General features: G+C 49.3%; 1 protein-coding gene across 1 annotated transcript in view; it reads left to right on the top strand.

The window, feature by feature from the left end:
• The window catches only part of ZBTB7C (zinc finger and BTB domain containing 7C), a 72,166-nt gene extending 62,907 nt beyond the window's left edge, over positions 1–9,259 (top strand). Inside the window, exons 2-3 of the mRNA XM_030968995.1 lie at positions 1,454–2,647; positions 8,074–9,259. Of these exons, the coding sequence (XP_030824855.1) occupies positions 1,470–2,647; positions 8,074–8,710 (1,815 nt within the window). The 5' untranslated portion in view covers positions 1,454–1,469 and the 3' untranslated portion in view covers positions 8,711–9,259. The remainder of the gene's footprint in view (positions 1–1,453; positions 2,648–8,073) is intronic.
• The last annotated feature ends 2,914 nt before the right edge of the window (positions 9,260–12,173 follow it).

Raw genomic sequence — 12,173 nt, 5'->3', positions numbered from 1 at the left:
CAGCTGGGAGGGCAGGAGCCAGCTGAAGTAAACCAGGTCCCTACTACTGGTGGCTTGGAAGGAGGTTTGGAATCAGCAGAGCCAGAAGCTGAGCAGGGAAGGATTGCCAGGACATGGCGATGGATCCCAGGAGACCTGCAGAGGTGGCATGGTGTGGAACTGGGGAGCCTGCCTGGTGGTGTCAGCCTTGCAGAAGGGATGGAGTGGGGCTGCAGTTTTGCTTTCACGTGCCCTGAGTTCCCCTGGAGATTAACTGCTCTGTCCCTTGGCTGTGAACCAAGTGTCTACCTGCAGCAGGGCCAGGGCTGGTAGAGGTGACACTGCATGAACACATGCTCTGTGTCCTGGGGGTTTCCAAGGGTTAGTGTATTCAAAGTTATTCTGTCTGTTTGATGTATTCTGTCTGTGAGGGGATTAATGTATTCGTCGCCTGCTGGAGGAAATCGCTTTCCTTTCCTGGGATTTCTCATGTGGAAGGGCTGCTGGAGCCATGTGAAAGAGGAAACATCTTACAGATTAAAAAATGGCCAAAAAAAAAAAGAATCAGGTTTTCCTCTTGGGTGTGGGCTTTTTGCTTCCGAGTTTTCCTTTGAAGCTAAAGCTGCTCTAGCAGGGGAAGAAGTCTGCCAGATGCACAGGGCATTTTGATACCATGCTGGCGAGTCCAAGCAGGATTGGGAATGGAGAGAGCTCAGCTCATGGGAAGAGATAGCAGACAACAGTGTCTGGCCAGGTCCTTGCTACCTGGTTGTCTTCCTCTGAGTGTTCAGGTACACACTGTGACGCAAATCCTTGCTTTCCTCCCCATTCCCAGATCCCTCAGGAGGACATTCCTACGTGGCATGTCCCCATGTGAGGTGACATGTCATAGCTTCCAGGCATGAAGTAGAACTAAAGATCCATAAGGATGAGTCTCCTGCTGCTGCGGGAAGCCGTGACCCTCCTCTCTGGGATGTCCACTTGTACCAGCCTCAAAAACAATCACATAGATGAGATGGACACTCCCTGGCTCATCTCTTCTAAGCAGAATAGGTGCTGGCTCTTGGCAGTGTGAAGCAATAGAGCATCACACTTTCCCCACATAGCTCCTGGCGGGGCAAATCCAAGGTGTACCTGGAACAATGCTGGCTCCAGGAAGATGCAGAAGAAATGTGGTGGGTACGGAATCATTGCACAAGGTTCCTGGGGGAGGGGTGTAAGAGAGGGGAGCAAGCTTGTGGTGATTGTGAAAAGGTGAACAGGGTGGGAATTGAGAAGGAGATGAGGAGATGGGGAGGGAAGCAGAGGATCTGGAAGGAGCTGAAGGTGGCCTGGAGATGCACTGAGACATGCAGGCAGGAGGTGATGGCAGGTGAGGCAGAGGAGGGAAGGACCCCGGGAGAAGGCAGCATCCTTTTGGCATTATCAGTTGGCAATGCCCTGCTAACGCTCTGCTGTTGGTGCTTTGTCCTAGGGCACTAAATGAGAATATGGCCAATGGCATTGAAGATCTTATCGGGATCCCATTCCCGAACCACAGCAGCGAGGTGCTGTGCGGCCTGAACGAGCAGCGGCACGATGGGCTCCTGTGCGATGTCATCCTCATCGTGCAGGACCAGGAGTACCGCACCCACCGCTCCGTCCTGGCCGCCTGCAGCAAGTACTTCAAAAAACTGTTCACTACTGGCACTTTAACAGACCAGCCCTATGTTTACGAGATTGACTTTGTCACGCCTGAAGCACTTTCTGCCATCCTCGAGTTCGCCTACACCTCAACCCTCACCATCACCACCTCAAACGTCAAGCACATCCTCAGCGCCGCCAAGATGCTGGAGATCCAGAGCATCATCAACGTCTGCCTTGAAATCATGGAGCCCGACAGGGAGGCTGAGGAGGAAGATGACAAAGAGGACGACAATGACGATGAAGACGAAGATGAAGACGAGGAGGAAGAGGAGGAGGAGGAAGTGGAAGATTTTGTCAATCAGGAGAACCTAGCTGATGTACAAGAAGTAAGCTGCCACCAAAGCCCTTCTGAGTCCGATCTCACCGAAGAAGCTTTTACAGAAGCACCTAAAGATTTTCCAAATCACTTCCCAGCCAGTAATTCCTCTGGACACTTGGGCATGATACGAGACTTCTCCATAGAGTCCTTGCTGAGTGAAAACTTGTACCCTAAGGCAAACATCCCAGAACGGAGGCCAGCTCTGTCTCCTTTTGCCCCCAGCTTCTTCCCCCACCTGTGGAACGGCGACTTCAACTCCTTCTCCCAGCTTGAGGAGCCACAAGTAGAAAACAGCCCCTTGGATCTGGTGATCAAAAAGAGGAAGATCAAGGAAGAGGAGGAGAAGGAAGACCTGCCTCCACCTCCTTTCCCTAATGACTTCTTCAAGGACATGTTTGCCAACACCCCAGCAGCTCCCTTAGGGCATATTAAGGCAGAGACTGACTATAGTGCTTATCTCAATTTCTTAAGTGCTACCCAGTTTGGAGGAGTTTTTCCCCCATGGCCTCTGGAGGAAGAGAGGAAAATAAAGCCCAAGGCATCCCAGCAGTGTCCCATCTGTAACAAAGTCATCATGGGGGCTGGCAAGCTGCCCAGGCACATGAGGACCCACACGGGGGAGAAGCCCTATATGTGCAATATCTGTGAAGTTCGCTTTACCAGGTGTGTGTTGGTCGCCTCTGCCGTGTGTGGGGAGTGGGGTGGTGGCTGGAGGGGCCACATCATACCCCATGACTGATTTCTCAGCTGCTCATCAGAGAAAACTCACCAGAGTTTTTGTCCCAGAATAAAAGTAGGGAGGAAAGCAGGGCATGGTTTCTGTCCCCTTAGGAAAAAAAAAATAAAAAGGGAGGAAGGGAGGGTGGAGGAAGAAAAAGAACCTACTGATTTTTGTGGGTTGCGGATGACATCCACAGCTCACTGGATCTGTCCCCTCGCTGGACAAAAGCTTAAATAAGTAACAGGATATTTTCAACCCCACCATAGTTCACCACAGTGGGACCAGAGTGAGCTGGAAAACAGATGGTCAAACAGCCAAGGACGCTTCATCTCTAATGTGCTGAGAGACGCATTGAGCTGGGAGGGCCATTTAGCCACAGGATGTAATTAGTTTGGGTTTGCACTTTTTGGCATCAGTATAGACCACAACCAAGTTGCACACATTTGGACATGACAGTATCTGGGCTCTCTGGGCTTTCTGGGGGTGGAGTGGCCCTAATTATTATGTCTTAGTAGTGCAGTTGGGGTCTCGGTCTCTTCCCCAAAGTAACAAATGACAGGATAAGGAGAAACATCCTCAAGCATCACCAGGGGAGGTTTAGATTGGATATTAGGGACAATTTCTTCATGCAAGGCACTGTAACAGCCTATCCAGGGCAATGGAGGAGCTCCCATCCCTGAAGGGGTTTAAAAGGTGTGTAGATGTGACACCTGGGGACATGGTTTGATGGACTTGGCAGTGCTGGGGGAACAGCTGGACTCACAGAATCATGGAATGGTTTGGGTTGGAAATGGCTTTAGAGTTCATCCAGTTCCACCCCCTGCTGTGGGCAGGGACACCATCCACTATCCCAGGTTGCTCCCATCACTGTCCAACCTAGCCTGGGACACTTCCAGAGATGGGGCAGCTGCAACTTCTCTTGCCAAGTTGTATTTAGCTGTGCAAATCTAACGTTCCAGCCTGAAACCATGCTCTGCAAAGCTGGGCAAATTTAATCGGTGAGCGGAGACAAATAGATTCCTGGACCTGCTCTTGCTGAGTATAATTAATATCTAATGAGAACAATCTTTACCATAATAATAAAGCTTTCTGACAAGAGCATGGTATTTCAGCTCCTGGCTGCATGTGAGAGAGAGAGAGAGCCCTATTAATCTGGGGTGAGAAAACCAGAGGAAAATAATCTGCACAGTAGGCAGAGGCGAGCTCCTGACAATGGCCGGACACCTGGGGTGCTCCTGCATTCAGCCTGTCTTTTCTTCTCCTGTCCCTATGACAATATTCGAATGGAAGATATGCAGATGATGAGAATTTGACCTGAAAATAAATTTCCATGCTCCCCTCCATTAACACAGCAGACACCGTATTATAATGCGGGGAGCATCGTGCCTCGGGCGGGCATGTGCAGCGTGAGCCAGCTCACCCTGGTATTTGCAGGGGAAAGGCCACTGCCTGGTGATAATTCCTGCCCGCAGGAATTTGGATCTGGCTCCTGCTGGTGCTGCATCCCCAGGTTAGCACTGTTGTCTCTCTGGGTGTGGTGGCCTCTTGGACTGGAGGGACAGCCTGGCCAGCCCCATCCTGTGGCCCCTGTCGCTCTCTTGTGTGTGCTGCTGCAGGTGCTAATTTTGGATAAGGAAACAGCCTGCCTAGATCCATCACTGACATCTTCCCTGTAACAGGAATAATAGAGCTGAGCCTTCCCAGAGGGCTCCCAAAGTCCTTTACAGGCAAGGGCAGCATTGTTCACTTAGTTCAGGGAAACTGAGGCACGACGCCTAACCCAGACAGGTTATATCAGCGTGGTGGGGGTTGAAAACTCCACACAGAGCTGGTCTAGCATGACCCATTACTAATACAGGACTAAACCTGATAGTTTCAACATTTCCCATGTGCTCAGCATCTTCTAAACACAGGGCACGGGGGTAGAGGGACTTATCCAAGGGAAGAAAATTCAAAAAACTGGGACTCACCCAACAGTGCTGTCCCTCAACACCACTGATGAAAACTGGTCTTGCGGGTCACTCCATGCAGAGTTGGGTGCTGGAGGGTCTTTTCCTTCTTTAACACCCTGAGCAAAGTGGATATCTTAAAATATTGATTTGTTTTTAAATGCATTTGGAAGGATTTTGAATAGCGTGCAGCTAATTGGTTTTGTTTGGGGTGGGGTTTTCTTAGCTGTTTTCATCATTACTCTGATGTGAGAGCTCTCTTTTAGGAAAAGGTGTAGTTTTAAGCAAAGTGGAGTGATTGAGATGCAGAAAGAGATTTCTACTGGGATTTCCTGAGTGCTGCCACTTGCATTATGTGTTTTGCTCTTGGGGGAGGGGGGGAATCCCTTGCTTTCTGAAAGCATTGGACTTGCACCCACGGTGCCTTCACTGGGGAGATGCAAGCTCAGATGGTCCCTTTTGGGGTCCCCTGGGAGGGAGGGTGCAGGGAAGCAGAGGTTCCCAAATGGAATTTCAGTATGAATCTGTCCTTTGCATTACTTCTGCATTTAAGGCACTGTGGAGGTGCGAATCTGCTGGGGAAATGGAGAAGATGTATTTTCCTGGGGTGAGGAGTGCCCCAACCTCCCCAGCAGATCCCTTCCCCTCTGCATCAGTGGGATCTCTCATCCCCCAGCAAGGACCCTACGTGCACCTGGACCTGCCCCTCCTGCTGCCCACGGACATCTGATCACAGGAAGCAGGACTTCATTTAATGGCTCATTAATTATTTTTTCTTAAACAAAGGCTGCTCAGCTTCTAGTCTGCTGTTCCACCCTGCTAGAATGCTGGAGAAAGCAGCAAATAATTCAGCTTTTCCACCAAGACAACCCCAGAGTGCTCAAGGAGATACTGTTCCAGCTGGAAAGGTTAACATTATTTGTTCCTATTATTTGTGTTGTGACAGCTCACAGAGCCCTAATCGCTCTCCTAATGCAATTGCATTAAGGTTATTCACACACACAGAGTGCGGATCTCCATCGGAGCGAGCCTCCAGCCCAGCTCCCAGCTCACAAACCCCGTGTTCCCCATGGCACATCCTCCTGGGGTGCTTCACCACAGAGCACCTCACCCCCCTCCAGCCTCTGAGCAGCTCCACAAACCTCCCTTGCATTCCCTGGAGATGCTGCTGGGCCAGGGAGGATTGGGTTTCTCCCCGTCCGCTGCCGGAGATGGGTAATGGCCTGAAAAGAGCTTTGCCTGTATTTACATTATACAGTCCTGGCACGCAGCGTGTTTATTAGGAAAAGCGATCCTGCTAGGTTAAACATTACCTACAGAGGTTTAAATTAAATCATAGGTGGGGTCGGCAGCTCTGCTTTTTATTAACGCTCCTCCCCACCTTTGCAGCACGAGCCCCCGTGCTCATCCACGCGCGACTTCGCCGTTTGGGGTGAAATTCTCCCTGCTGCTGCTTTGTCTGCTGCTGAGCACTGGCTCCAGCCCTTCCAGAGAAAATGCACCCTTGTGAAAACCTCGGGGTAGCACCAGCTTGAAAAGTGCCACCGTGGGAAGTTGGCCTGAGCTTGGCGCAGGGACTGAGAGATGCCTTTTTTTAATGTCTCCCTAAAAAAATCTGTAGGTGCAGGACCAGGCTGGGATCAGTCTCCTAAGAGCAATAAAGCATCCTCTGGTGAAGAAGTCACTCTCCTGCTAGGGATACTCCTTTGCATCTTTGATCCTGAGGGACTGGTGTACAGGGATGCCTAGCCCAGGGCTGCATTCCTCACAGTGGGGCCAACACCTCTGTGCTGCTGGGCATGTCACCAAAAACTGTTTCAATATGGGCTGGGTGGCAAAAACTTGCAAGTTTTGAGGGCATGACCTGCCAGAAGAAACAGATTTTTGTCTGGTTTTTATGTTATATAAATTAAATCATCATAATACATATTAACATTATGTAATTTATAATATAATTATATTTTAAAACAGTAATGAATTGTATATTCTTTATATTAAAATACACCATATAGTTTTATATGACATATCTGTAATATATAATATATATTTGATATCTAGTAATGAAATTACTCCATACATATGGAGTTCTACATATTTTTAGCCTCAATAGTAGCGTGTTGGAGGGTTCATACTGAAATAATTTTGGAAAGCAATATGAATTTTCCACTTTGCTCTTTACTTGAACACCACTGGTGCAACCCAGGGAGCAGTGTTCAGTTCAGCTGAGCCATAATCAGCTTCACTTTTTATAATTGTACTTTTTTGATGTGATTTTGGTTTTTTTTTGGTTTTTGGCTGCAGAAGGAAACATTTATTTTTTGAGGAAAAAGCAGTGATTGGATTGCCCGTATGGGAAAATATTCTTGCTTTCAGATGTTCTCCTTAGAAAATACATGTGTAAATATTTGTAAATAAGTGCCATTAGGATGGATATTACACTTTTCCATGGCTGGACTTAAAAAACTTCTCCAGACTGTGTGGGAGGTTGGATGTGTGCTGGCCTTGGAGACCCTGGCAGGGAAGGGCAGAGTGCCTGGGTGCTGCACCTCTGGCAGCATCACTCTCTGTGCTGCTCCTGCTCCAAAAGAAAGCTCCTGAGACACCATGTGGTCAGTGCAAGAATAAAAGGAGAGGAAAATCGGCTCCAAGAGGGACTGAATTTAAGCAGTATTGTCCTGCATTTCCAGGTTCTCAAATCCCAACTGATTTAGTTATTTGTAGGCCGGAACAGAGCTGTATTTATTTAATAATCCCAGATTTAGTTATATATAGGTATATTCCCATATTTAGAATCTTGCTCTTTACAAGTATGTGGAAGGAGGAGGTAGCCTACTGGGAGTCAGGCTCTTCTCCCAGGGAACAAGGGACAGAACAAGAGGGAGCAGCCTCAAGTTGTGCCAGAGAAAGCTGAGCTTGGAAAATCAGGAAAAATGTCTTCCTGAAAGGGCTGGCTGTCCAGCCCTGGCACAGCTGCCCAAGGCAGTAATGGAATCTCCATCCCTGGAGGGATTTAAAAGCCATCTGGATGTGGCACTTGCGGACATGGGTTAGTGGTGGCCTTGACTGGCGGTGTGGTTGGACTTGATGATCTTAGGTCTTCTCCAGCGTTAATGATCCTCTGTTTTTTGAGTTTATTACAGGGATTTTTTTTCCCTCCAATTTAAGCTGTTTTGAACTCTCTGGGATGGGCTGCAAACTCCTGACGTGGAGGGCTCTGTGTGAATGATGTTTTAGTGCCCGGGAAAGAGGAGGCGAACGCAAACCTCAGCCTGCAAGACCATCCATACATTGGGAGAGGCCCCATGATGAGCTCCTCACCTTCCCATCACCCTGATCCCAACTGGGGGAACCAATCCCAAAAAGAGCAATCCCAACCCTTCCGGCCCACACCGCCTGACCAAGCGCCTTTTCTTTTGCAGGCAGGACAAGCTCAAAATCCACATGCGGAAGCACACGGGCGAGCGGCCGTACCTGTGCATCCACTGCAACGCCAAGTTCGTGCACAACTACGACCTGAAGAACCACATGCGCATCCACACAGGCATCCGGCCCTACCAGTGCAAGTTCTGCTACAAGAGCTTCACCCGCTCCGACCACCTGCACCGCCACATCAAGCGCCAGAGCTGCTGCACTGCACGGCCCCGGCGCGGCCGCAAGCCAGCGGCGTGGCGGGCGGCCAGCCTGCTCTTCGCGCCCGGGGGCCCGCCCGTGGAGAGCGGCTTCGTGATGCCGCCCACGCTGGAGGAGATGAGCGGCCACCTCGGCAGCACGGCCATGTGCCTTCCCGGGCCCAGCCCCAAGCACTTCCTGAGCGGGGCCAAGGCGCCCTTCAGCCTGCAGGAGCTGGAGAGCCAGATTGAAGAAACGCAGATGAATCTCTTCAGGCGGGCCCAGATGGACATGGAGAGGAACGCGGGCATCTTCGCCTTCGCCCTGGGCCACAATGAAAACCTCAGTGCCCAACCCTTCTTCCCTCTCCCTGACCCTTGGAGCACAGGCTTCAGCGGCTTGGCAGGGCTTGGCCACGTGGCTCCCATCTCAGAGGCCAGCAACTAAACCCGCGCCGGGTCCCACCATGCATCTGCTCCCATCCCAACAAGGCAGCCCGCTCCCCTGGGCTCCCACCTGCCCTTCTGCATCATCAGGCTCCCGAGATGCTCTTTGTCCTCTCACTGCCATGGGACTTGGGGCACGAGGCCATCCCTGGGGCAAGCAGGGCATGGGCAGGTGCTGTGCCCCATGGCCACCGGCACTTTAGACTCCGCACTTGGCTTTGGGGCCGTCAGGCACTCCCTGTCCCGTCCCTCCACTCATGGCTCCATCTGGGAAGGCCAGGCCAGGACTGCTGCTCTCTTCAACACCCCCAAAAATGTCACTTGCCTTATTTCAGGGCTCGGCCATCACCATGAGATGGCTTTTCTGTGGGAAATGTTCCCCATTTTCCCACACAAGGAGCTCACTGGACACTAACAAGCCGTCCAGACTTGGGTTTGTTATGTTGCATTCCTTGGCCCTTTTGGTCAAAAGGACTCTTCTGAATTCTTTCTGGTTTTGTTTTCTTTTCTTCTTAATTAATTCCCATGTCTGGCAACAATATTTATTCTACAAGGGATAAAGGGGAGGTCTAGCAGCCTTGCTGGGAGAGGGGGAGAGGGAGGATACTGGCCACTGCCTTTCTCAGCAGTATATCAGATTTACAGGGCTGGTGAAAGCCCTGACCTGCAGCATGAGTTGGGACCTTAAAAACATTAAAAACATTAAAAAAAAAAAAAATGGAGATCGAACACCTAGCACAAAGCTGGGTGGAAAAGGGGGATTTTACTTATTTTGGTTCTTTAGCTATTTCAAAGTTTCAAAAGGAGAACCAAAGCCTATTTTGAGTATTTTAACTTCAGTTGCTTGAAAAGGTGAAGGAAAAGTTTTGGAAGAATCAATAATATTTCAATACTGAGCTTTTATTAAACCCTTGCTTTGAAAAAATGAACCAGTGGGAATTTTGAAATGAAAAAGTCATTTCAAACCAAAGAGTCAGAATTCGCTGCCGCTGACCATTCTGAAATGTCTGGGGTTCTGTCCTTAATTCCCTCAAATTCTTACGTGATAGTGATGAGAAAAATTTACAAAACACTCAATGTGTCCCCAGATCTGCAGTGCTGGTGGGAAAAAATCAGGAGTGCACATATCCCTGCTGCTTGTCTCAAGGGATCTGTGTGGAAAAGAAGTTCACTACTGGTGTCTTGATGGTGATATCATCTACTTGCCAGCAAGTAGAAACGCTGTTTCTTCACTGTAGTTGGTTCAAAAGAGAAGGTGGTGACATGTGACGGGGTACTCCAAGTTGAAGGTCACCAGGGTGGCCAGCAGGTTTGGGGTGACTCCCCATGATCCCTGCAGACCCCATCTGGTAATTCTTTCGGGGCACAAAAAATGGCCAGTTGGCTGGAATCACCCTGTCTGCCTCCTTCAGCCCCAAATCCATGAGCTGCTCTGAAGGATAGAAGGCTTTTGGTGGCCATCTGCCTCTGATGGCTCCTCCTGGATGAGCCGTGGGAGGCAGACATGGTGGGATCCCACTTCCACCCCTGGCTGAGGTGGGTTGCAGTGGTTGTTTTACACAAAACCAACACTTGGAAATGTAAATGTTACAAATTGGGGCTTTTATTTCTCTTTTTACTATGACCTTTCAACGTCAGCAAAATCGAAGGGAATGCGAGGAGCGCGGGTTCATGAGGTTTTTGGTTTTTCCACCAGTGGCGAGGTGGCTGGATGAGAATCTGCCCACCAGAGGCAAGGAAGGGGACACAGGGAAGTCAAGGGTTCCACAGCCCTCAGGAGGGTTGAGGGACTTCTGCTCTGAGTCCACCCATAGCAGAATGGTCCCAAGGAACTGCCCAGCACTTGGCTTCCTCCTCCCAAAAGAAATCCTTAAAGACTCCATGTGCAACAAAAGTCAATGGAGAGAAAAAAAAAGAAAGAAGAAAAAGAAATCTTCTTAAAACTGCATCAAACTTTTTCTTTTTAATCCACATCAACTTCTTAAACAAGCGACATTTTGCAGATGATTGGTTCCTTCAGGTGTTTTTTTGTCTACGATTTGGAGTAATTGTAAAATATCCAAAGATGCTGAGTACTGTATGATCTGCAAGGACTTGAAGCAAGGTGTTTTTTCTGTCTTGGTTTGTTTGTTAGGTCGGTTGGGTTCTTTTTTTTTTTTCCTTATATGTCTAAGTGGGGATAAACCTTTGCAATTTTTCTATTTATAACTATTTTTATGTGATTGCTTTATGTACAAAACAATGGAAAAAAAATCAAAACAAAAAAGTAGAGAGGAACACACACGTACACAAACAAATTTGCCTTAGTTACTCACGGGACAATCACCCTTAACTTTGATTGATGCTAAAAAGCTGATGGGAAAAAAAAGGAGACTAGATCATTTTATGTATTTATTAAACTGTATTAATTGATGCTTTTAAATTATTAGCAGGGCTTGATTCTCTTGCCTGTGGCCATGGTGAGAAGGCAAAGCCACTGCAGTTGCTGAGCTGCCAGCGCAGCCACCCGTGTGGCCTCAGCTCTGTGGATGTTTGCCTGACACCTTTTGGAAAGCCAGAATAATCACTTATTAATTAAAGATTGAGCTGGTATGGGCTCCAGCCCGAGGGGCTGATGCTGATGACAATTATGGAGTTAAGGTTGATTTTCCCGCGTTGGCGCTGGGTTGGGCAGGGCTGGAGGGGCTGAGCGCTGGCAGTGATCATCTTTTGGGGTGTAGAGGGATGATTAGAGAAAACTCTTGTTTCTTCCCGTTTTGGTGTTGTGTGGTGAGTCCAGGCCACAGGTATCCACGTGGGAGCCCAGCTGAGTGTGAAGGTGCCTTCCTGGGGATCTGCTCCCGTTTCCCAGCCAGGGCGGGCGTAATGAGCACCAAACCTCGGCCTGGAGGGACATGAGTTCAGTCCCAGCTCACAGTGTGGTGGCCTCTGGTTCATCCAGCCCTGGCTCCAACAGCACAAGGAGCTGGAGCTGCTGCAGCCAGTCCAGAGGAGGCCACGGAGATGCTGCCAGGGCTGGAGCCCCTCTGCTCTGGAGCCAGCCTGGCACAGCTGGGGCTGCTCAGCTGCACAAGAGAAGGCTCCAGGGACACCTCAGAGCCCCTGCCAGGGCCTCAAGGCATTTTAGAAAAATGATGGGGCAAACATTTTAGCAGGGCCTATTGTGGTAGAACAAGAGAAGATGTTTTAAACTGAAAGAGAGCAGATCCAGCTGAGATAGAAGGAAGGAATTTTTTACAATGAGGGTGGCAAAACACTGAAACAAGTTGCCCAAAGAGATGCTGACTACCCCTGGATCCCTGGGAGTGTCCAAGGCCAGTTTGGACAGGGCTTGAAGCAACCTGGGATAGTGGAAGGTGTCCCTGCCCATGGCCTAAGGTGGGACGGGATAATCCTTAAAGAAAGGTCCCTTCCAACTCAAATCTTCTTTTGATTCTATGATTATATGAACACAAATGACACCA

This window comes from Camarhynchus parvulus, chromosome Z (genome assembly GCF_901933205.1).
Source record: "Camarhynchus parvulus chromosome Z, STF_HiC, whole genome shotgun sequence".
NCBI classification, from domain to species: Eukaryota; Metazoa; Chordata; class Aves; order Passeriformes; family Thraupidae; genus Camarhynchus; species Camarhynchus parvulus.
Note: the sequence above shows the minus strand (reverse complement) of the source record. Positions and strands in the feature narration are given on the sequence as shown.